The sequence below is a fragment of the Lepisosteus platostomus genome, chromosome 9 (assembly GCF_059453375.1).
Source record: "Lepisosteus platostomus isolate fLepPlt1 chromosome 9, fLepPlt1.hap1, whole genome shotgun sequence".
Taxonomy (NCBI): domain Eukaryota; kingdom Metazoa; phylum Chordata; class Actinopteri; order Semionotiformes; family Lepisosteidae; genus Lepisosteus; species Lepisosteus platostomus.
The window spans coordinates 28,316,604-28,342,337 of NC_142619.1; the positions used below are offsets into that span (position 1 = coordinate 28,316,604).

A 25,734-nucleotide genomic window follows, 5' to 3' on the forward strand; every position below is an offset into this window, starting at 1 on the left:
CACATGCATCTTTGATGGATTTAATATGTCCTTGTGTAGGAGCAGGTGAGAAACGTTTTGGATCCTTTGGAGCATTGTGAGGGATTATTGCGAGTCCACAGATGTGTGGAGGAGTGATGTTTGCAAGGACAGGGAGTCAGGGAAGTGGAGTGGAGAGCTCCAGTCATGATGCACATGGTTGCATTCAGCTGAGTGTCTACTCTGTGAGTCTGTGTTTATCCTGACCAGACAGGGGCACAGCATTCTGAAGCTGAGCTGAGGTCCAGATCATGGCAGTGCCCTAGACTGTACCAGCAAGTGTGGAGATAAGCATCCTGTATATGGTCGACGCCATCAAAACAGACACTGGCTTAGGCATAGAACAGCTGAAAGGGAAAGTCGAAGAACAGAAAGCGTGGCGAGAGATGGCCTATAGAATCGCCGAGAGTCAGATCCGACTGACCGGATAACATCATCATCATCTATGGTCACTCCAAGGTATGTTGTAGTGGGATGCTGCAGCAATTTCCGATTGTTCATATGAAAGTTGAGCTTTTCTGTATCTTTTGCATCATGGCTATAATAATAATAATTGCGTACACTTACATAGTGCTTTTCTGGATACTCCACTCACAGCGCTTTACAGGTAATGGGGACTCCCCTCCACTACCACCAACGTGCAGTCCCACCTGGATGATGCAACAGCAGCCATAATGGACCAGTATGATCACCACACACCAGCCATCAGTAGGGAGGAGAAGAGAGTGATGAAGCCAATTCATAGATGGGGATTATTAGGAGGCCATGAGTGATAAAGACCAATGGTAAATCTAGCCAGGACGCTGGGATTACACCCCTACTCTTTTCGAGAAAAGCCCTGGGATTTTTAATGACCAGAGAGAGTCAAGAACTTGGTTTTACATCTCATCCAAAGGACGGCACCTTTTTTTTTACAGTATAGTGGCCCTGCCACTATACTGGGACATTAGGACCCACACATACTGCAGGGTGAGAGTCCCCTTCTGGCCCCACTAACGCCACTTCCAGCAGCAACTTTAATTTTTCCCAGGAGGTCTATCCATCCAGGTACTAACGAGACTGACACCTGCTGAGGCTTCAGTGGGCTGCCAGGTGTGAAGTGCAGGGTGATATGACTACTGTAAAGTGTTTATTTATTTTACTGGAAAAGGAAATGAGATATACACTCCAGTTCAGAGGGGTCCTGGCACGACGAGGCAGCAAATACAATGTAGAATGTGTTAAAACAAATCTATTCTCATCTATCTCAGGTAAAATACACCAGCAAAGCTAAGCTGTGAATCAATGGTGTCCTGAAATAAGACATATTAAGCAGAGGAATGTCCTTATCAACAAAGTGCAGATGCAGGAGTGCTGCAGAGCAGAAGAGATTTCTAAACAAAGGCATGACCCAGAAAATCCATTATAACATTCTGTGGGTTCCATCACTTCAAAGCACGTCTCACAGGCTTCCAGCTGGACACGGACAAGGAACAAAATTAAAACCCCAAGCCTGATGGTGCATTTGTACAGGAACAGCTGATAAGGTTTTTCTTGTCAAAGGTGGATTATATTCCCATAATAGATGGTTGACGGAAGTACACGTAAAACCTTAAATAAATGATGCCCAACGAGTGCCCATCCGCCTGTATGAGCAGGCGCTTACTCAATTAACAAGCATAAAGGTGCTGTCAATTACATTTATGGACCTGAAATTGGGAGCACAGTAGCTTATACTGTACCTCCGTGGTGTATCCAACAGCTCGCCACAGTAACAGCCTGTCCAAACTGGTAAAACAGTTGCAAGGATAAATATAGCAAGGGCAACATCAGCAAATAATTGTGTTTGTTTCAAGGCATTGGCTATCTCGACTTACGCGGTTGGTTGGCAATAACAGCCTGCTAAAAGTAGAAAGCACTGTCATCGTAGCGTCCTAGACTTGACTCATCGTTAAGGAAATATAACACACAATCAAGTTGCAAAGTAGCTCTGTGAAGGTAAGAGAATGACGCTACTTCTCCGACACGTGTTTAATTCTTACTTTACTGGGTCAAGAGATGTTTTTAAATTTCAGTTACGCGGAGCGCAACTTGACGCAGGTATCCGATTAAACGGGTTTAAAACAGTTCGTATTGCCTTGTAGATATCTGCTTTACTGTTTAGTAGAATCTGAATACTCTTGATCAGGCTCTCCGTTTAATTGATGCAATTAACATGAATTAAAGTTGATGTAAAATATTTGGCTGACTAAGTTGTTTTTCTACAGTTAGTACCCTGAAGATGACGGTGACTTACTCCAGTAAAGTAGCCAACGCCACGTTCTTCGGTTTTCACAGATTGCTTCTGCGATGGAAAGGCAGCATCTATAAACTGCTCTATCGAGAGTTCACCGTTTTCGTTGTGCTGTACAGTGTCCTCAGCATCGTCTACAGGTAATTCTTTTTGCATGGGACAAATCATCAACATTTAAATGACCCCTTGATGGGTGTAATTTTTATTTTTGTTTTATCGATCGCTTTGAAATCGGCTAAAAATAGACTGATATAAGGTTTCTGCTCCGTTGACATGATGCTTTCATTCAGAACTTTGATTTGAAAACCAAATGTTTAGTTGTTTTGATTGGAGACGTAATAAATTCTACCTTTTTAACTCACCTTCATTGAGTGTGAATTGTAGGCATGATCGGCACCAAGTGTAACTAGATTATGCACTCTGGATTCATGGTAAACCTAAAGGTATTAGGTGTAAAAATTTATTACTAATTTATCTAACAAAAAAACAAAACAGAAAGCATGGCCAAGAATCTTACGCATGTGCCAGTTTTAAGGCTTTTTTAAACAGTTTTTTTAGGTTAAGAACTGCACTGCAGAAAAAGCTAATCCATTAGTAAGGCCTTGTTGGTATTTTTTAATGAATGAGAAATGAAAAAGAGGGAGGGGAATCTGAGATTCTGGGGGAGATTAGATGCAAATATTTACTTTATCCTTATAATACAAAACTTTCCACCCCCACCCCCCCTTGTGCCTTAATGGTGGTCCAGTTCTGCTGAGATCTGCTTTGTTTGCTTTACCTGCTGTGAGTACGAGTCATATTGGTATGAACTGTTCTTGGAAAAAAAGTGTCCCAAACATCTATTTCTATCCACTCTAGATTCTTTCTTTCAGAAACTCAAAAACGTTACTTTGAAAAGTTGTCTCTTTACTGCGATAAATACGCTGAGCAAATTCCAGTAACGTTTGTGCTAGGTAAGTAAATTGTCTCGGAGGCACACGTGCACAAAGACAGCTGCCTGCGGTCTTTGAATTAGCACAGCTGACATTGCATGAGGCTGTTGCGGTGAAGCATTAGGTCACAAAGAGCAGATACACACTTGGTTCTGTTTATGCTTCTTGGCGTTGGGTGTGAGGCTGCATATTTGATATATCATTGTCTAACATTTTGTAGACCAGGATTTTTGTCTTCCTCTTCTTGCTTTTTTCTCAAGCCTTCTTTCTGCCTCGGCTGTTTTTACAACCTAAAGTCTAAGGGCCCAGTTTTCAGAGCTGCTGCCAAATATACCCCAGCATTAATTACCCCTGCCTTAAACGTCCTCAGGTACTTATTGTTAAGCTCTGTATGGGGAGTTACTCATAGGCCACACAGACAGCTCATAAATAATGAAACAGTGCCACGCAACATACCCTGTCTTAAGATTTTTTTTCATATGGAACAACACAGGTGCAGACACAGCAATGTACAAACATACATGCAGTTGAAAAACATCTTAGTGAAGGTCTGGAAATCAGACTACTGAATTAACATAAATACGCAAGGATGACATTGCTTATTCTGATGATGAGATCTTATTTGTTGGAGCAGAGGGAGACTAGTTGCATTAAGTTTTATTGTCAGTTGGTCTCAATTGATACAGCCCTATTCTCAGCAAAGTTCTGGTCAGCAGGAAAGTAATGATGTCTTTGCCTTTAACTTGCTCTCCATTAGACATTCCTCTGCTGCAAGTATCACGGGTTCTCAAAAGGAAACAGGTGATATATTGTGGCACATCCATTACTACAACACACACAGGATAAGAAGGGAAATAAACACAAATACATGCATTGGACACTATAAAGATGACCTAAAACTGTTATGTTAAACCAATAAGCCTCAAATAAAATAAATCTGGCATTCCTGTAGGTGCATTGGGTCTTGTAGTTGAGACGTATGTACATTGGCTCTACAAAATATCTGTGCACCAGATGTAGACGTACTGATTGGAACCACTGTGCATCCCTTCTGTGCTTCACGGTTTTCGGTGGCAGATCCCTGCTTTCAATTTTGTGTTTCTGGAAGTGTCTGTGTAAGGGGAATGACTTATTATATCTGTCTGTTTCTTCTTTTCCTGCTTATCTTTTGCTCCATTGCAAAATTTGCGACATTTCCCTAAGCTCCTCAGGATGACACAAACAGCACATTGTCTGAATACTCTTTGTTCAGTTTTTAGAGCAACAAGAACAGCTTCCTTTTTGAACATATCCTCTTTTACAATTTGTCTCACTGTTGCCACCCACAAGAAAAAAACTGGACTGGGAGTCACGGCCTTCCTGGAACCCAGTCTGTTGGCTCTCAGTGTACCTAATCAGCCAATATTGGTAAAGTATAGCATTCTTAAAGCTGCTGTCTTCATGGCCCAAATTTCACCTCCCCAGTGAGCTGAGAGCTAAGACTACTATCGCATTCCTCAGGCAACATCAGATTTTTATCCTGTATGACGGATTCAAATTGGCAAAGCTCACCTGGCATACAGCAAAAGCTATATCGTGGCAGAAAAAGCAAGCACATCTCAGAAGCCAATACCCCATTAAGACTAATTTTCAGCTTGGAAGGCAACAGGAGCGCACATTAGGCCTGTTTGAAAGCTGCAGCCTATTTTTCAATGGAGTGCAAGCTTGCGCTGTCTGGAAGCAGCCCGGTTTGTCTTTCCCGAGCTCCCCGCTTTTAAAGCGAGTAAAGGTATCGCCCGGCCCCAGGTTTCTACGTGACGCTGGTAGTGAACCGCTGGTGGAACCAGTTTGTGAACCTGCCGTGGCCCGACCGGCTGATGCTGCTGATCTCCAGCTGCGTGCAGGGCCGGGACGAGCACGGCCGCCTGCTGCGCAGGACGATGATGCGCTACGTCAACCTGGCCTCGCTGCTCATCTTCCGCTCCGTCAGCACCGCCGTCTGCAAGCGCTTCCCCACCATTGACCACGTGGTGGAAGCAGGTACCTCGGGCTTTTCATTAAAAAAAAATAGAATACTTGCTTACACTTATATAGCGCTTTTCTGGACACTCCACTCAAAGCGCTTTCCAGGAAATGGGGATCCCTTCCACCACCACCAATGCGCAGCATCCGCCTGGATGATGTGATGGCAGCCATAGTGCGCCAGAACGCTCACCACACATCAGCTATCAGTGGGTAGGAGAATAGAGTGATGAAGCCAGTTCATAGATGGGGATTATTAGGAGGCCAGGCTCACACCTGCTGAACGTCAGGGGGTTGTCAGCTGTGAGATGCAGGGTGATATAGCTGTAGGCTAATAACATGCTTGAAAGGGCTGATGTAAATGCTTGTTGTGCCAGGAAAGAACATCAGAGAGGAGGCCATTTGGCTTGACTGGCCTGTTTGGTAGTTAGTTAATGTGCAGAGCTGGTAGAGACATGACCAAACAGCCTTGCAGCTGTAACTGCTGCCAAAGGTGCCTCCATCATATATTGAGTTCATGGCCCTGAATACTTATGCAATCAACATATTTCATAAGAACATGAAAAGGGTACAAACCAGAGCAGGCTGTTCAGCCCATCTGGACTGTTTGTCAGTAGGTATCTCATCCAGCCATCTCTAGAAAAAAACAAAGTACTGGCTTAATGTCACGATTATAGTTCCCCCTCCTTAAGGGTGCTCCAGCCCTTTCACTTGAGACTTTATTCTGTGCACCTGTTTCCTATTCCCAGCCCACCTTAAAAGCCCGTTAAGGTTTTAATCTCGGTTCCCGTTCCTGTTCCCTGTCTGCCGGTTCCGACCCGGCCTTCATGTTTTTAAATTCCTTGTTCTGATGGATCTCCTGGTTTTGGACTTACCCTTGTGTTTTGGATATTCCCTAAGGACTACTCTTTTGGATTGTTCGCCTCGGCCACACCTCCCCCGTGCACCAGAGCACCTTGGACACACCCCCCTGTCTTCAGCCCCGTATTCCTGCATGACGTTTCCCTAGTGTTTCCCCACTCCGTCGGATTGTGTCGTCCGCATAGGGTCCGGAAAGAACTGTTCGTTACACTTAAAGCACATGGCTATACAGCTTGTTCTATATTCCTGCAACCCTTTTGTAAAAGGTTCTCAGTTGTAAATACACTTCCATGTAGTTTCTACTTGAGTCCTCTGGTTCATGTTGCACTGTTTGTTTTGAAGGCAGTTGTGTTGACCTTGTCTATGTCTTTAGTGAGGATTTGGAATACTTTTATCCAGTCCCCTCTCACTTTTCTATTCAAGATTAAATGGGGTAAAACCCAGTCTTTCAAGAATATTGCCAGGCATGAGGAAACTATTGTTCCTACCAGTAATACTCAACTGGGGCTGCACATTGGTGGTGGTGGAGGGGAGTCCCCATTATCTGTAAATTGCTTTGAGTGGAGTGTCCAGAAAAGTGCTATTTAAGTGTAAGGAATCAATATTAATAATATAGAACTCAAATCAATTTCCAATACTTCCTTGTTTAGGCTTTTGCAACTTTTTACATCGGGCCCTTTAAAACTGTATCCCAGAACACTTCAAATCACAACAAATCCATTCTAAACATATTTCATTTCAAAATGGGCCTTGGAGTTAAGCCCCATGAAAACACCGAACCGATTCCAAGATTGTACCAAAGGAAAGCTTCACGTGAATAATTTATAACCCAGACGCTACGAGAGAAAGGCTATGCAACAGTGGAAACAGAAAAGAAACTCAGGGCTTCTTAAGAATGCATAAGGTTCTTATTCCAACATTTAATTTCATTTCAAGCCAAGAAAAACCCCAGGGAGGCCATGAGAAACAACCATAAAGCAGCACCAACATTTAAAATGACTGACTTTGCAGAACAGTTGAAAGTCAAGCAAGCAGCTGTGAGCTGAGCTGACAGCTACAGTTAACATCAATATCTCTGTCTAGAGCTGTTAGAAGGGGCCTGGATACTGCACGTAATAACTGCAGAAATCCTGCAGGAATACCACCACCTTACAACCACCTAGAAAAGTTTCGGACATTTTTTAGCAAAACAAAATCACCAACCTAGATTTGTTTCCTGAATAATCAAGAATACGGGCCTGAATGTCAACAGACAATGCACTATTTTGTCAGTTGAAAGGCGGGCAGTGAAGGTTAAAATTCATAATGTCTTTTGATAATGCTCTTGTTCACCTTTGCAGGTTGGGAAGGAAAAAATAGAGCTAGCACTGTCATTTTCAGTTTAATTTGACATTTTAATGCAGAAAGGTTTTCTTGCATCCTAAAGTTGTCAGGGGATAAGAGACTCCTTTGGTATGAACTAGTGGGTATCCATGGGAACATGTTCCTCCTGGTTCTGTTTGCATTGTTCCATGGTGCACAATGTTCACACTACAGTTGCTTCAAGACATTATCTTGTTTTATCAAACAGGAGGGTAGGATAATGCACCAAATTGTGTCCACTGATCTGTCTATTTCCTTGGTCCAAGGTTTTATGACAGCAGAGGAAAGGAAGGTATTTGAAAATCTCAAATCACCCCATCTGAAATACTGGATCCCAGTAGTGTGGTTTGCAAATCTGGCCTCTAAAGCCCGGAAGGAGGGCAGAATACAGGACAGCGTGGACCTGCAGACCATCATGAATGTGAGTTCACTGCCTCGTTTACACCCCCTGTTAAAAATCAAGAACATAGGAAAGGTTACAAAGAGGAGGAGGTCATCTGGCCCATTCGTCTTATTTGGTTGCTAGAGGTTAACTGATTGGCGAATCTCTTCCAGTTATTTCCTGGAAGTAGCCGGAGTATCAGTTTCAGCAGCATGGTTGGGCAGCACGTTCCAGTCTTCTACAACCAACTGCGTAAAAAGTACCTCCTGTTCCCAGTGTTTAACTCATTTCCACATAGGATCAACTTGCTTGCCCTGGTTTGTGTTTCACTGTTTATTCTGAAGAAGTCGTTTTGTCATTGCCTTTGAGGACTTTGAATCCTTGAATCATGGCCCCCTTCTTCTCAAGTATTAAACAAACTCATTTTTTTAGCCTCTTCTAAATTAGAAATTCTGTTAAGTCCCAGAATACATCTGTTAACTCTTTTTTTTTTGGGAGAGATTCCAGAGCAGCAATATCTTTTATTCAGTTTACACATTATTTTGACACATTTACATCTTCTAGACAAACAGAGGTCTTCTTCAAGCTGGGTGTAATCTTGCAATTCTAATTCATGTGTTTGTTAAAAGCACGTAATATTTTTTGGATTATATTATACGTCAATTGGCAGATGTTTGCCCAGTTTTGGGTTTTCCCTTGTTTTTTATTTTAATTTACAACTTATACAGTTTTTGCTAATCCTCCTATTTTGGTAACATCTGTGAATGTGAGAAGCTTTCCATGTAAACTCGTGATCTAGATCACTGGTACAAATGCAGAAAAGCCATGGTCCTAATACATAGTTAAATTCCTCTAACTACATCACCCCAATTAATGCATTTACACCTTAAACATCTATAAATCTGTACTGTTTCCTCTCCATTAAACAGTTCTCATTCCAACTATAAATACTTTCAATAAGTTCAATTTAAAAATTAGTGTTTTATGAGGATGATTATGAAAATAATCTAACTATATTGAGACATATTCTCTGTTGGTATCCATTACAGCTATTTCTTATTTAAAAAACACTAATTCTATAATACTGTTCCCCAGTGTCCTGTGCCTTATGTGCATAGCATTGATTCCTGCTTTTCTTAAACAGTTTTTACAGTAGGGTAGTGTTTTATCTCTCTTATACAGCTGTAGTTTTCCATGTCTTTTCTTCCGCATGCTGTTCCAAAAGCTAATCTGGCTTCAGAGGTTTCTAATTTTTTCTCACGTCAAAAAATAATATTATGGTTCGTTGTCACTGTCACTTTAGCAGACTTATTTTTCCTTAATGTTCACACAGGAAATGAACAAATTCAGAACTTGGTGTTCAACCCTGTTTGGCTATGACTGGGTGGGAATTCCTCTCGTCTACACGCAGGTAAAGATTTAATTTATTATTTTAATTTGATGGATGGAGCACTGACAATGAAAAAAACCCAACATTTATTCACTTCTGATGTGAAAGCCTGGATATTGGCACACATGTTCTCCTGTTTTGACATGAAGCCAGCTCACAGGAAGAACAGGAGACTGGATTGTGACTGGACAGTAGCACAAGTCAGCCTTTGTGCTTCAGATCTGTCTTCTGTCTAAAAAATGTGTGAATCTTCGACAATGGGTCAGGATGGTCAAACTCCAGGACCCAAAGGATGCTGGTTCTTTGGGTTTTCACTCAATCTTTCACTTGCTGACACGACCTTACTATTTAACTCCTCTGGGAAACCTGGTTTCAAGATCCTGACCCAGACTTTTTTTTGTGGAATTGCACATCTGGTACTTCTCTACAGACCTTTATTAATAAACTATGATAAATTAAAGAGTGCTCCTTATTGTAACAAGCTTAACACCCTTTAACACGTTACTATTTAACATCCTCACCAACAGCTGAGAAAGAAATTCAGTCCTAAAATTACCAATTTATATAAATTGTTATTATAAAAAATAACACTGCAATTCATGTGTAGCTCAACTCTCATCTAATTGTCACGTGCTATCCATTAACGTCAGTCTGGAGTCCAGCTGAGGCTTCGTGAGGAAATGATGCCACACACAACCCAAGAAACTGTGGCACCGAAGGCGTTTTCTGAAATGACTGGGGTTCTCACCCATCCCATGGGTGTTCCTGGCAGAACAGGACAGGGGAAATCAGGAGGCAGAGCAGCAGTTTTCATAGCCTCTGTCAGAACGTCCCACGTTCTATCACCGAGAGTACCTTTAAACCACCATCTCCTTACGATGTTTAATGTGCGCACTTCCTGTAAGAAAATGATCACTCCTATGAGAAACAACGGGAGCCCAGACATGACCTACTGTATCTCGGGCGCCTCCGTGCCCCCGACCCACACCTGCAGCAGTGACGTCACTGCGGGAGACTTGTCTTGCTCAATGAGACCCACTGGAGGAGCTCTGGGGAGTGATGTCACCACATCAGTCCCCTCTTCCACGATAAGACCTACGCGCAACGAGAACGAGTGAGGAGAGGTGGACCAAAAACAAAAACATTCAAGATGAGTTTCAGGCTCATGAGGAAGACACCTTACAGATTGCCCAGCAACATTCACAAGCCTTTGAAAGGTCCCTAATGCACACATAGTTTTTTTAAAACAACGTAGAATATTGAAAAGCAATTTTTTGTCTCCCCTCTAGTACTGCAGTTCTCCCTCCCCCTCCCCCTCTCAGACCGTTCGCTGTGTCTCCTCAGGTCGTCACTCTGGCAGTCTACACCTTTTTCTTTGCCTGTCTGATTGGGCGACAGTTCCTGGACCCTAAACAGGGCTACACTGGTCACGACCTGGACCTCTACGTGCCCGCCTTCACCCTGCTGCAGTTCTTCTTCTATGCTGGCTGGCTCAAGGTCAGGCTCCTGCTGTCATGTCCCCTTTTACTTTCTCTCTCCGTTTGCTTTAATACCAGCGCGGGAGACTGTAGTGTCCGGTACCAAACGCTGTGGAGATCTGGACAGGCTGTCACATTAACCACATGATGAAGATGTTAAAATTAATTTTAAAAGTCTGATTTTACATTTTTAAATTGCATTTACTCCATGATAGATATATATATATACAGATATTACTCTAATAAGCACTAAGAAATGTTAATAAATAGAAGAGTTTTCAGCTGTTCCTGAAATTTAAAAAAAAAATGTTTTGAAGTTTCTTCCAAAGGGAGAGGTTCAAACCCGACTGTGGGATTATTTCCGTGGTTCAGGCAGATTTTTCTACTTGGTCTTAATTACATCAAATACCCAACCTACTCAGACTGTCACACTGCAAGACTTAGAGGAAGCTCTGAGAATGCAAATATCCCACGAGCAATCATAAAAAAAGTTCACTGTGAGAGGGGCTGAGATATCTCTTCTATTCCCTATACAATGTCTATTGTTTAGTTCTGAACAGGAGTTGGAACATGGTTTTTCATACATGAAGGAAAACATTGATTCAAGGCTTGGTATACAGTGATGGTTAGTGCTTCTACCTCATGGATCTTGAGGCAATTGATTTGACTGGGGTATATTTTCTAGGTGCTTGAGTTTCTTCCCACCTTCCAAAGACATGCTGTATAGGTGTATTGATGAAATTATTGGTGAAAGGGTGTGTGTGGTGTATACGCATACACTGCATAGGCATGGTGTGTGCGTTTGTGCGTGTGTACAGCAATGGACTGATACCTTCTAGGACTTAGTCTCTCATTGTGCCTTTTTTTTCTAGGATAGACTCAGTCCTATCCAGGAACTGGCTTTCTGATAATGGATTGATGGCTTATTGTGCAAATAATCTGACTGCCAGTAAAGTTTATTGTCTTATCTGCATAAATAATAGATGTGTATCTTGTGTAACAAGATGCAGAACACATCTCTGTTTTCAGCAAACCTCTTTATTTATGCTGACACACAATCGTCTTAGTTTCATATCAGTAAGTCACTGCACAAGTCACATATACATTTTAATTAGCGAGCAGAGCTGTGGGCATTGTTAGAGTAGTATTGTTTCTTGAAATAACTAAGTGGTGAATTTAAGTAATGTGATTTCAGAAAAAGCAACAGATGGTCGGTCAATATTCGGTTTGCGGGTTGGGTTAAAATGACCAAAACGTGTTGATTAAAAATGTATTTAACCAACAAATCAAAAATAATTTTCTGTAAAGCAACAACAGTGAAAGATACCGTATGACCACTTGCTAATGGCAAAATTTGGCATGGAGATGGAGATGTTTACATCAAGAAATAAGACTAAGCAGGAAACGGTCTCTGTGAGCAGGCTATCTCCTGCAAGGCAGGTTTTTGTATGAGTAACTATGAGAATTACAGATACCATGGCTTTTTGTCTTTGTTTTTTATTCCATTTTTGATGTATTTAGTATTTATGATATTAGGCATTTGAACATGCATAGGTCCAAAAAAATCAAAAAGTTATAAATTAAGCCCATTCTACAACTGAAACTCACAAATTTTGCCCTCACAAAAACACAATGGCTACCTTGGCTCAGTTCAAATTGTGATAGATCTTCTCACCCTAACCACCGCTGGAATTTCCACTAACACTACTAGTGTACTTTCTCAGCAGTGACTTTAGCATCAGGTCATTCTGAGATTCAAAGCATTGGGCTGACAGTTGTGTTGTCCTGGTCAAAAGGGAGGAGTGGGGGTCTGATCATGTGGCAAGGAACACAAAAACACCTTTGTGCACGCTGAAGCTGATAACAAGCTTTCTTTCAAGTCACAACTTGTTGAGATCCTGGGATCAGTTTGCCATTAGCACCTGGTTAGATAGGGTTGTAGAGAAAACCGGTTCAGGGACGCCAAATATGTAATCATAGTGGCTCTCTGAAGGCACCAGTTCTGTAGGGTTTGGGCATTTACTGAGACAATTATTAATTGTAGCAGTAAATCACAAAGTTGATTCTTTTGATGGCTTTAGAATCCAACCATGCGACATAACTCAAACAACGCGCACACACAGGTACTAATACACGAGGATACATTTATTAATACATAGAATATGCATATAAACCTAACAGATCTTATCGAGAGGGTTATCAGAATACAAAAGATATATATTCAATCAGTTACAAAGTGTTACACATCAAGAGGACATACGTTCAGTATATCATTCATTAAGACCGTTTCGTAAAGTGAACTTGGTTACAACTTCTACATTAGATACTCAAACAAGTACATAACTCTTAGGAATTAAATTGATATCAACTGGTTGGGATAACAATTGAATTCTCGAGCTGTAATGCATTGAAGTTGAATACTCATCCAATCTTTGGGGATTCAGATCTCCTGCGGGCACAAAGAAACAGTTGCAGGCTGTTGCTGTCCAATCCGCGCTCTCTGGCTCCGTGCCAGGCTGTGCTGTGCGGCTTGCGACGGTGCGCTGCTGATGCTCACTGTTGGCATTAACTAGCAAAGTTTGTGCACAGGAGAAAAGATGACTGTGGGTCCCAGCAAGTCAGGAAGAGGACTGGTTCGTTCCTGATGAAGAGCTAGTTCTGAATAGTGATTCAGCTTTCCACAGTTCCGACCTGTTCAGGAGGCCTGCTGCTGGTTACTCTCTGGTAACCTCCACTCTAGACTCTTAGAACAAAGGAAAGTTCTGGCACTCGGACACACTGGCCGTTCCGTGGTTGTCCGGGCTGAGTCTCAGGATGGTCAGGAGGCGCGCTGCGAGAATGTCCTGCCCTTGGGAGCCTTCTGCTCCTGGGCCGTCCTGCCCTGGAATTCTCACAGAATCTTGTTGAATCTGAATCTGAATCTGAATCTGAATCTTGTCTGAATCTCCCAGGCTCTCTGTGTTGCCTGTTTTTACCTGGAGGAACTTCAGCTCATTGATTGGCTGAAAGTTCCATGGGCATCAGAGTCCCACGTGGGTTACTCGGCCCTACCAGTCCCTGATTGGTTGATCAAGGTGAGATATGAGTCACTTAGTCCTGACACTTAGGAATGCAATCCAGATGTCCAACTCGCACTCCCTAGACAGATAGGCACCAATGGATGACCATTGATCATGATAGCCAGGCTTAGCTAAGTGCATCCCCCTTTGGGAGCTGTCCTTGGACCTTAAATCACCTTGCATGAATGGTTTCTCTGTGGCTGCACCACAGAGATGAACAGAGAAATGAGGCCTCATTTGGGAAGCTCAGAAACACTTAATTCTGCCTTATTATTAAGCCTCGCCGCTACATATCCCCCCTTTTTGAAGGTCACGAGGTCCCGAGGCATTGTTGCCTTCAAAACAAAACAGAGTTAAGTGATGTCCCTTGCCATTAGAACATTAATCTTAAATGTCTACATTACTCCTCGAGAATTCATACCGGAACCAGCATTGGATACAAACAGGATGAATAACATCTGGAGTATGTATAAACACGGTAGGAGACATTATCTCAGTCTAGGAATTACACATCAGGAAGTTCACTGTCAATATCTGATACCTCTGTGGTAGATATTTGGGGAGAAGTCACTTCCTTTCTTTTGACATGCTACCTTTGACTCATTCATGCTACCCAGAGTACATCTTGATGTGAGAGTACATCATTCAGAGTACACTGTCAGTCATGATCCAGCTACCTGGCAGTAGTGTTACAATAACAACAGTTCCTGTTCCCAGCCCCCGATAAACCACAACACCTGTGTTGGGTATCTGCTAGGGTGGTTTGGAGGTTTGTTCCATTAAAGCAAACTAACTACCTGTACCTCTTCAGGGCTTACTGTTTCTTGGATTTCTATCCAATTGAATAGTGTGGCACCTGAAGGCATCTTAGACCTCAAGTTTGGTCTTATATTGTCTGGTTCCAGACCGTACAGTGTTAAGTTACCATGCTGTACTATGGCCTCCTCGGGAACTTACAGGAAAACTATTGGTTAGGTAGCTGCATTGTGGTAGCTGTATCATGCCCGTCACAAGTCATAGTGTCAGTTAAATGTGGTGTGCTGACCAGCCATTTACTTCCCACCTGCTCTTCATGGGGTTCATTAACCTCCCTCTGCCCATTAGTAGCTTTACACCCTTCATTGGTGAATCGTTTAGACACAGCCAATGGATAGCTTTGGTAGCCATACCCATCTCAAGATTTGGAACCGAATTCAATCTTGGTTTGCCTTCTGGGTGAGCTATGAGCGATGGGGTTAATGTCACATACTCCTCTACTGAGAAGAGTGGAATCAAGTGGGTTGGGATTTGTGCCATGGTTAGACTGGCTACAGTGGCACTAAACTCCCTTAACAGGTCTTGTGTCAACATTCTGGCCTGTTGCACACAAGCATAAACCCACTGTATAACACCAACAATCATGTCCACTGTTTGGGGAATAAGGTTTAACCCTGTTGCATAGGAAGTTGCCTTTAGGGTTTTCCCTAAGCTTTCCAACTTTTGCTGCTGTTGATACAGTCTGTCACTACCCTCTGGCATCTCTGACCCCTGCCTTCTTGGGGCAGTCAGGGTGAGAGTGCCAGTAGCACACAAACCTACCAGAAATAGCAAATGCACAACAGTGGTGGCAGCAATCAGTCCTCCCAAAAGTCTTTTCGGGTGGCTGATCCCAGTCATCTCCTTCTGAGTGACTGTTGCCTTTCTAAGCTGGCGCAGCGTGTACATGGTGTCTTTCTCAGTATGCCCTGTGGCATCTTGGGCACCAACATCCTGAAAATCTGGGGAGATCTGACGCAGCGGCTGATGCTGCTCCTCCATTTCCAGGGCATCTGCTTTTTCGATTTGTTCATGCCTGTGCTCTAGGAACCCTGCAGGGAGTGGTGCAGTGGTGGAGCATGCCTGACCCTCGGCTGAGTGGTCATCTGGAGCACCTGAGTGATCTGGGATTGTTATCCTATTCTCACTGTTCAGGTCCACCCTGCACACTTCCTGATTGAGGAATCCCTCTATCGGCATGTTCCCAATCGTTTGCTGGGGGTAGGTGTAGGACACCTGCTCGCTCCCCCCTTCCCTCGCTAGGGGTTCAGGGAGCTGCCCCAGCACTGGGATAGCTAGTTCACTGTCTTTGAACTTACTATCACTCACCAGGCCCATGTCAGTGCAGGCGGGGATTCTGACACCTCTCTTTGCGATGTCCTGCACTGGCAGGCGGGTGACTTGACCATCCAGCTCCAGTCTGGCTGAACCACTGTTGGTCAGACTCAGACTGACAGACTGAGCTGGTGGCTGTAAGAAAACCGGCTCGGCTTTCATTCCCTGTCCCTTCTGGGGGACTGGGTGTGTTGGAAACCCTGCCGTTGAGGCAGGAACAATCAGGTCAGTCTCACTCACTACCTGGTAGTCGTGAGAAATAATGTTACCTGACTGCAGGTTCCCTGGGTCAAAGCAGAGGGAATCAGCATCTGGGATCAGGTGTGTCCACAGCGCAGTAGTCTCAGCGTCCAGCTGGACCTCCTGTCTAACCTGTGAATGTTGCACCAGGGGCACCTGGCGGTGGCCCTGTGACAGCTGCTCAAGCAGATCCTCACTAATAGAGGACCTCTCAGGGCTAAGGGTGGGGGCTACATCACCAACCTGCTCTCCTGCCATCTGGATGCTTTCCACCACTGTGGGGTGGTGGTCCTGACCCCTCTTGGGTGCCAGGGTGCACAGGGAAAGCTCCTTTTCATCGCCAGGTGGGGAGATCTGCTCCTCTTTAGGGATGTAAAAGGTGTGTGCTTTACCTGGTGGATCAGGCGGCTGCTTGGAGCACCGCTCCTGTGGCAGGGAGGCTGTTGAGACCTCGGCCGGGACACGACTTCCCTGTATATCTGGGGAACAAGGAAATATTTTTATTTCTTGTCCAGAGGGAACAGAAGGAATCTCCGCATGGGCTTCTGTGTTCGGTGGGCACTGTGTGAGCACAGTCTGCCTCTTGGCCCCCCTTTCCTTCTGTACAGAAGGCTTAGGAGCCTTGACCTGTTTCCACACTTTGCCTTTCTGGTGATCCACCAAAGGTTCCTCTCTGAGTCGCATGCCCTTTTCTTTTTCTACCCGTTTGAGCTTGCCGTGTGACATCAAACACCTTTCAACCTCAGTGTCAATCAGTGTCTCACTGGGTAAGACATCTCCCATGGCAGCCTTGAGGTAAAAGCTTCTTGCTTTTCCTCTGCGTTTTACTGCCTGCTCTGTGACTTCAGGGGTGGAGTCAGCACTCGCTTGGGAGTGGCTGACCTTATCCAGGCAGGAACTCTTCCGCTCAATCAGATAGACTGAGGGAGGGAGAGGGGGCGGGTCTCCGCCTCCTCCAGTGGAGAGTATCAGCTCATTCACATTTCCGGCAGCCCTGGGGAGCGGTTGTCCCTGTCTTAATAAAGCTTGTTCAAGCCTGGCCAGGCGGGCGGCTACTGAATCCTTTTGTTCAGTTTTTTCTAGCCCTTTCCCTCCCCTGGTGTTCTCATGGCACTTAGGACGCTGGGTGCGGTCCTGTGTTAGTGCTTTGGAACGGGGCTTAGCCTGTGCTCCTTCGAGCAGGGGGGAATTAACCCTGCTGGCTCTGACGGCGAACACAGTCGCTTTAACAGCTTTTCGCTCAGAGCGACTTTGGACATCATACTCCCAGGCTTTCTGCACGAATCTCTTAATATCAGTCATTTTCATGGTCTGTGCATCTGTATGCATTAAGATCATCTTTCTGACTGACGGGTGGAGATTCGCAATGAATAAACCCTTGAAATGTGTGTTCTCTTCGCAACCCTCATCATTTCGCCCTGCAAAATAAGTTCGTCTAAGTCTCTCGTAATATTCGCGAGGGGACTCTGCTCTCTCGTGCTTAATGTTAAGAGCGGCGGCTATCGCGACAGTCGGGTCAATAAACGCACTGTATTCTTCGATAAGTGCTTGACATAGCTGCTCAAAGTCATTGCAGACTTCTTTCATCTGCCTAGCCATCCACTCATGTACAGCTCTGCTGGTAGTTTTTCTAACCAGAAACACTTTCTCCTGTTCTGTGGCGTTTGGCAGGTACTGCAGGTTATACCTGAGGTCTTGAATATAACTCTCGATATTATTCTCTGACACTGCGGGGTCAAATCTCTCTATGTCCTTCGCTAGCTCTCTCAGAGAATGGAGATTTATTCTAGCTTCTCCGCTGACGGAGATATGGAAGAGATCGTGGTCAGACCTGTCGCTGCTAGAGAGAGTGCTTAATAGCGACTCGAACTCAGACCTTTTAGCAACCATCGTTAAACTTAAAGAGTATTACTTTTAAGTACGAAATCACAGTTTTACCACAGAAAACCACAAGATCAAGTATGCAATCAACCCGGTAGATTGCAAAAGATCACAAAACAATCAAGCACTGCTTAAAGAGCAAGGGGAACTTTTTTCCTTTCGGCTTTCAGCACACTGTATTGTCGTGTATGAAACCCGCGGCGTTTTATATTGAATTATTCCGCTTGGTTGACTCATTTCAGTCTTGCCACGCCCACCCAGGGACGCCAAATAAATGTAGAGAAAACCGGTTCAGGGACGCCAAATATGTAATCATAGTGGCTCTCTGAAGGCACCAGTTCTGTAGGGTTTGGGCATTTACTGAGACAATTATTAATTGTAGCAGTAAATCACAAAGTTGATTCTTTTGATGGCTTTAGAATCCAACCATGCGACATAACTCAAACAACGCGCACACACAGGTACTAATACACGAGGATACATTTATTAATACATAGAATATGCATATAAACCTAACAGATCTTATCGAGAGGGTTATCAGAATACAAAAGATATATATTCAATCAGTTACAAAGTGTTACACATCAAGAGGACATACGTTCAGTATATCATTCATTAAGACCGTTTCGTAAAGTGAACTTGGTTACAACTTCTACATTAGATACTCAAACAAGTACATAACTCTTAGGAATTAAATTGATATCAACTGGTTGGGATAACAATTGAATTCTCGAGCTGTAATGCATTGAAGTTGAATACTCATCCAATCTTTGGGGATTCAGATCTCCTGCGGGCACAAAGAAACAGTTGCAGGCTGTTGCTGTCCAATCCGCGCTCTCTGGCTCCGTGCCAGGCTGTGCTGTGCGGCTTGCGACGGTGCGCTGCTGATGCTCACTGTTGGCATTAACTAGCAAAGTTTGTGCACAGGAGAAAAGATGACTGTGGGTCCCAGCAAGTCAGGAAGAGGACTGGTTCGTTCCTGATGAAGAGCTAGTTCTGAATAGTGATTCAGCTTTCCACAGTTCCGACCTGTTCAGGAGGCCTGCTGCTGGTTACTCTCTGGTAACCTCCACTCTAGACTCTTAGAACAAAGGAAAGTTCTGGCACTCGGACACACTGGCCGTTCCGTGGTTGTCCGGGCTGAGTCTCAGGATGGTCAGGAGGCGCGCTGCGAGAATGTCCTGCCCTTGGGAGCCTTCTGCTCCTGGGCCGTCCTGCCCTGGAATTCTCACAGAATCTTGTTGAATCTGAATCTGAATCTGAATCTTGTCTGAATCTCCCAGGCTCTCTGTGTTGCCTGTTTTTACCTGGAGGAACTTCAGCTCATTGATTGGCTGAAAGTTCCATGGGCATCAGAGTCCCACGTGGGTTACTCGGCCCTACCAGTCCCTGATTGGTTGATCAAGGTGAGATATGAGTCACTTAGTCCTGACACTTAGGAATGCAATCCAGATGTCCAACTCGCACTCCCTAGACAGATAGGCACCAATGGATGACCATTGATCATGATAGCCAGGCTTAGCTAAGTGCATCCCCCTTTGGGAGCTGTCCTTGGACCTTAAATCACCTTGCATGAATGGTTTCTCTGTGGCTGCACCACAGAGATGAACAGAGAAATGAGGCCTCATTTGGGAAGCTCAGAAACACTTAATTCTGCCTTATTATTAAGCCTCGCCGCTACAGGGTAAATGCCCTGCTCTCATTTTGAAACCTTAATTTACACATCCAAAGTTAGTCATTCAGCAGCAGAACACAACAATAATGGAGATCTGCTTGGCAGACATCATTTTCTTCTCTCAGTCTCTAGCACATTAAGCCAGCAGTCTGTTAGAAAATGCTGTATTAGTACTGCTTTTAACTGAACTCTCTATGGGTCACTTTTGGCTTAACATAGCTTGGGAGATTTGCACAATCTGGAATACAGCGATGTACAGTGATGTGCCATATAGTTACTGCTTGTTCTTCACAAATTAGTGGACCTTTGTCTCTTCGAAGGAAAACTAAACTAAAAAATGTATCTAAGTACTAAATGCTGAAACAGTCAGATCAGAGTTTCCAGGCGTGATGTGATAAAGAAGAGACCCAGAACTGCCAGGTATATCGAAAGGTGTTGCTGCTAATGTGCAGCTTTGCAAAGACATTCAGAGCAGAAGAACCCGAATTGTTTTCTCAGTTGGAATCCACTCGAAACATACATATAGAGAGACACTCTGTCAAATATCAACTGAAAGGGCTAACAAGGTGGAAAGAGATTAATGAGCGCTACACAGTGAAAATGTATGGATTGTAATTATACACATTTCCACAAAGCAGTGAGTCAATGACTGTGGAATTGGGTAGAACAAGCCACCCTCCCTGCCTACAGAGACTTAAATTAACAGGCTACTGGCAGGAAATGAGCGGGGGATTGTCAGAAGTGGTGATTAAATTGCAGAGCTTTTTGAATATCCTGCTGGGTGCAGTTTCAGACCAATTAAAGCAGAGCACAGTACATCACGTTCAGTGACCCTTTAGGAAATGGGTGTGGGTGGTGTATTAGGAGCAGATGGAATAAGCTAGGCGGTGACCAAAGCAGCAGCGTATATTAATGTGTCCCATGTGTGAAATGTGGTGGATGGTATTTCTTAAGATAAGCTGTAGCTATATCTAGTGCTGGCACCTGCCATCGCAATCTTTCTTACTATCCGGAGCATGGTATCTTTTTACAGTATGTTACCAATGATAAAAACATACACAAAAAATAGGAAACTCCATGTTTTATTCTGCTAGAAGAATTCTTTTGGGAAAAAAGGGCACATCACACCCATGGAATACCCCTACATTGAAAACAATAGCAGCTTTGGTGTGTCACATGTAGTGCTGTACTCTCAAATTCATTTCTTCCAGTATTTTAATTGAATGAAATGAAGGGACTCGGTATAGCTAACTCATTCAGACATTAAAGAGTGATCATCATACATAGACCAGACTCATTTCCCTTGAACCCTAAATCCGTGGAACAAGAAAAAAAAAACAGATCCTGGAAACTCAATATAGTTTTGAAAATGACAGGGGGATGTCTGAGAGATCATTGGCAAGTACCCTGTTTGAAAACAAAACAAAGGAAAAGAACAAGAAATCCAATTGCATGGTGTATGAAAAAAACAACAAACATCCAAAAATGAAGTGAAAGCAGGTCCATTCTAAACAAGAACTTCTAACAAAATTACAGGTTGTCCTGTAGTCAGGCAGCCAAACGGTCTTCAATGACAGGGAAGGTAAGACTAACTGTACTTCTAAGGCCGTTGTCAGCAAGCCACTGAATGATCCACCAATTGTGGAAAAAGTGAATTCTTAAAAGTTCTTAAAAGTTGTGGCAATACGATTCTTCTCAGGAAGAACTGCTGCAATGTAACAGCCACCAAGTAGGTATTGGGAAGTAAGAACACTTCCCACAATTCCTTTTTGAGGATGTGCCGTTCCTCTCCCTTTCCTCAGGTAGCAGAGCAGCTCATCAACCCCTTTGGAGAGGATGATGACGACTTCGAGGCGAACTGGTGTATCGACAGAAACCTGCAGGTCAGTGGGTTTTCCCAGCACGTCGCCAGAAAGAGGCGAATGCAGTGCCATTCCTACCAATGTTATAAGCAAACACAAATCAAATCCGTTTTTTGAAACCTGGGATCCTATTTTTAACTGGATGAATGTATTGTTCCCATGTAAATGAGCCGAGAGGAGCTGAGGACTGAGTCTGGCTTGAGTAACATCCTTTTTTTTTTTTGCCTGCTCATGTAACAGAGCGTGACGTTAGCACAGGGGAATAATTCTGTCCCTCAGGAAATCGAGCTGCATGTTTCTGTAATTGTCAAGTGGGGTTTTCTGTAACGGGCAGGTGTCTCTGATGGCTGTGGACGAAATGCACATGAACGTCCCTCGGATGACGAAGGATATCTACTGGAACGACTCCGATGTCCGGCCTCCATACACCTTGGCCGCCGCAGACTACTGTATCCCCTCCTTCCTGGGCTCCACCACTGACATGGGGTGAGCACTGAGACTCCCACCTGCTCCTTCAGCTGACAGGCATGTCCCTCAGGAGGGCAGATAAACACAAGTATTTAGAGAGGGCAGTTTCTGACCACCCAGCAAAACCCCTGGGCAGCCTTTCGAGGGACAAGAGAGGGGAGGAATCTTTTACAGGTGAGCTGCATACAACACAGCACAGAAACCTAAAGTAATTTGGAAACAAGAGTGCCGGAGACCTGTTTATGAATGCACACGCAACACACAAGAGGCTGAAAGGCAAACAAAAGAAAATAGTTTTTACTTTCAAGCTCCAGTTAACTTCGTAACATTTCCCAGCTGAGGCTGGACAGATAGGCAGTTTACCAGCTTACATAAAAGAAACAGGAGAGCTCTACCAAATGTGAGGATTTTTCCAGGTTGGGACCAATGCTGAAGTCCGTTTCTCGCCCAAGCAAAGGTGGTAACCCAAAGTGCTTCTAATCGGTTTCTGTCACCCCGTGCACCACACCCAGCTTTGTTAATGAGCCTCCTGTACCTGTGGCGATCGCTTCTGTACTGTACATACGCGTCAGTTAAGCAGGTGTTCATCCTCGCTTGATCGTTCTTCAGCACTTACAGTTCCCAAATCTGCTCCCCTGCGTGTGTCCTCCAGCTTTCGGATTGAAGCAGCCCGCCCGAGCTCGTGTTGAGCTCCATGATCACGGGGTCTAGGTCATGTGAAGCAGCTCCGTGCTCCCGACAGCGTTGTGGATTAGCCGGCAGGGACGTGCCTGGCTCTCAGTTACAGGAACTCCTGTGCAATCCCGGGTGCTAGCAGGCAGTCGGTATACTCGGTACTGTCGGTGAGGGACGCGTCTCTCCTCTCATCGGCGCTGAACCTCTGAAACGGGCTGCGTTGCCTGTAAGGAGGAAAAATACGAGCGTCTCCAGGCAGGCGGGTCAGAGGCTTCTACATACACCTCCTCATTCTCTCCGGCGTGAGGTCACGGGATTTGAAACTCCGAACCGAGGTGTGAAAACACGCAATTGGCAAATCCAACTCAAGTGGGATTAACAAACGATTTGCAGTTCTTTATTTACGGGAAAAAATCTATATGGAAAACAGGCTATTTAATCTATACTTTTATATATCGGGTTTTTAACAAGTAACAAGGACAGCTAGTACTACATGATATTACTGAATACCTTTATATTTCATAACAGCTTTTAACAGGACAATTATTTTAATTCTGGTCTAGTTAGCAAACAAGCTAGATTTAGAAGTGATACAAAAATAAGGTGGCAAACGGAAACTCTGCAGCAAGGGAATTAAAGAAAGACTTAGATCAACTCTACTGGGTAAAAACAATTTAAAAAAATTAACATTGAGAAGTGCAAAGCGATCCGCACAGTGAATAGGACCGTTGCTGTTTCCATGTAATGTAAGAAAGAGATCTGGGTGTTTGTGTAGACTCGTCTAGGTTATCAAGCCACCATAATTAAAAAAGGCAGATGAAATGCTTGAGTATATAGCAAGAGGTATGTGACAGTCCCTTCCATTTAAGGAAAAAAAAACATTATTTCTTCTCTTCACTGAAAACCCACGGGAACCAGGTTGTTTATCCCAAGAGAGGAGTAAGGAAGGGGGAGGGATCAAAAATGAGGAAAAGTGGACACAGTGAAGTCCAGTACCAGTACAAAAAGAGCTTTATGGGGCTGATAAGGAAACAGGCCGAGAGGGCCTCACACTCCAGTATTCTGGGCAGTCAGTGATGCCACATTTTGCCTGCTGTGTTTCAGCCTGTCGGACATCGATGTTCTTTACTACGACGACGTCATGCCGGAGGATTACCAGCCCCGCCGGCAGATGTCGGTGTTGGGCAGAGTGCGCCGGCTGCTCAGCGTGCAGGACCCCCCGGACCTCTCCCCCCGCCGCCCCTCTTTCAAGCGCAACAGCAGTGAGTTCTCCAGCGTCTTCTTCCCTTTCCCCCTGGACCAAAACCTCCAGCTTGGTGCCGAGGAGCTGGGCAACAAATTCAACTTGTCGGGCCTGCAGGAGCCCCAGGCGAAAGCCTGCCCAGACCACCTTTCCACGCTGCGGGAGGTCAGCGCCCCCTCTACCCCCGAAAAGCAGCTCCGCTCGCCCACCTTGCGGAAGGTTCCGGAAGTGGTGGTCATTCCACCCCAAGGCAACAGCCTGCACAGGCAGCAGGACAATCGAGACACCCAGGGGCCTGAGCTCCCCCAGGAAGGCCCTGGGAAGGGGACAAGAGAGTCTTCCAGTGAGCCAGACCAAGCAGCAGGGAGGCCAAAGGATCAGGGTTCCAGCAAACAGAGGTGGAGCGTACCGGCGCCAAAAAAGAAACTGAAGAGCCGTCAGCTCTTCCGCCGGGTCTCCAAGGCCTCGTTAAGTAGCCTGCCCAGTCCCAAGGGCCTGGTAGGGAGGAAGAGCCTCACTGGGGCGACCAACACCCCTTCGAAGCCAGCCCTGAGCACCAGCCAGGCTGCGACCAGTGACTCAGAGGAGCTCCGGGAAACGGACATCTTGGAATCCAACAGCGAGGAGAGCCAGAGCACGAGGCAGACGCACTCTCCGGACTCCTAGCAGGCAATCTTCCAGTAGGGCCTTCGGTGTAGTTAGATCTCAAATACAGAGCGGTGGGATTCGTCTACAAAAATGTGAAACAACTTTTTTTTATACACCACATCTTTTTTTTTTTAGCAGAGAAGACATACTGCATTGGCACTGGATTAAAATTTTCTTATGTTATGCTTAACAGCGATGCTTCATTTAATTGAGATTTTTTTCCCTCTCAAAGTTCTCCGACCAGTTATTAAATTCTCTTTATCAGAATTTTGTGAAGGGATTTTTCACCCTTTTTGTGTGCGCGTGTCCCTGCCTATGTCCCACCCAGCCACTGGTTTCCTCTTTTGTCCCTTACCCATCACACTGGTACTTTTGTCCCGACAGAGATAAATATGCATCCGATTGCGGAGGGGTTTTCTTCTGGCAGCTGTGCCTCTCCTTGAATAGCAGATCTCTCGATTAATTCTGATTAAATAGACTGGGCTACAGTCCGACTCTGTGCTAACCAGCCATTTAGAGCAATAAATCATAAGGTACTTCAATTAAAGATTTTAAATAAACTTTATTGTACTCTGGAGAAATTGATGGATGACGATCCACAGCACAGGTCTGGGTCTTAAATGCAATATTGATAAAGGATCAATAATACTCCTATTATAGGAAATGCCTGCACCTACAGTTCTTTTGGACAGCCACAATGCAGAAAACACTCAGTCACCTGGATACCCTGTTAATTGACCATTACTAATATTTTTTACCGTTTGCATTGTTGCTGAAAGAGCTACCTTGCACAAATGGTTGGACGATAAGCTGCAATTGCAGATGGAATGGGACTAGGAGTGATAGAGAACCCACTCACAGAACGAACAGGTGGCTGAGTTCAGGAGGGTGCAAACAGCACACAGGAAACTGCCCAGAGCTGCACATTACTGAGACTGGAGGGGGTGAGAAACATTTAATAATACAAATGTCCTCCAAACCTGGGGGGATGGTGGAAGGGCAGAAAAAAAAGCTTTCCAAAATGTTTATGATGCTAAACTAAATATTATAGATGAAGTTATTGTAGCCTATTTCAAAGGAAGTAGAATAACCTTTATTCTCCAAAATATCAGAGTACAAATGTTTTATACAGAATCACCACAAGAGGGGGTTCTCAT

At 44.4% G+C, this 25,734-nt stretch overlaps 1 protein-coding gene across 6 annotated transcripts; it reads left to right on the forward strand.

Annotated features, from left to right (window-relative positions):
• Nucleotides 1-1,857: 1,857 nt before the first annotated feature.
• LOC148654709 (bestrophin-3-like) lies at nt 1,858-24,767 on the forward strand. Of its 6 annotated transcripts, none has more exons than XM_088644576.1 (10): nt 1,858-1,995; nt 2,265-2,430; nt 3,149-3,243; nt 5,008-5,241; nt 7,713-7,867; nt 9,162-9,239; nt 10,563-10,715; nt 21,484-21,564; nt 21,878-22,029; nt 23,791-24,767. In XM_088644576.1, the coding sequence occupies exons 2-10, from the start codon at nt 2,279-2,281 to the stop codon at nt 24,593-24,595; spliced, it is 1,905 nt and encodes a 634-aa protein (XP_088500702.1). In that variant the 5' UTR covers nt 1,858-1,995; nt 2,265-2,278; the 3' UTR covers nt 24,596-24,767. The 6 variants fall into 6 exon arrangements, with proteins under 6 accessions (XP_088500702.1, XP_088500703.1, XP_088500701.1 ...); XM_088644577.1 differs by lacking the exon at nt 1,858-1,995 and adding an exon at nt 1,998-2,123; XM_088644575.1 differs by lacking the exon at nt 1,858-1,995 and adding an exon at nt 2,004-2,097.
• Nucleotides 24,768-25,734: the final 967 nt, after the last annotated feature.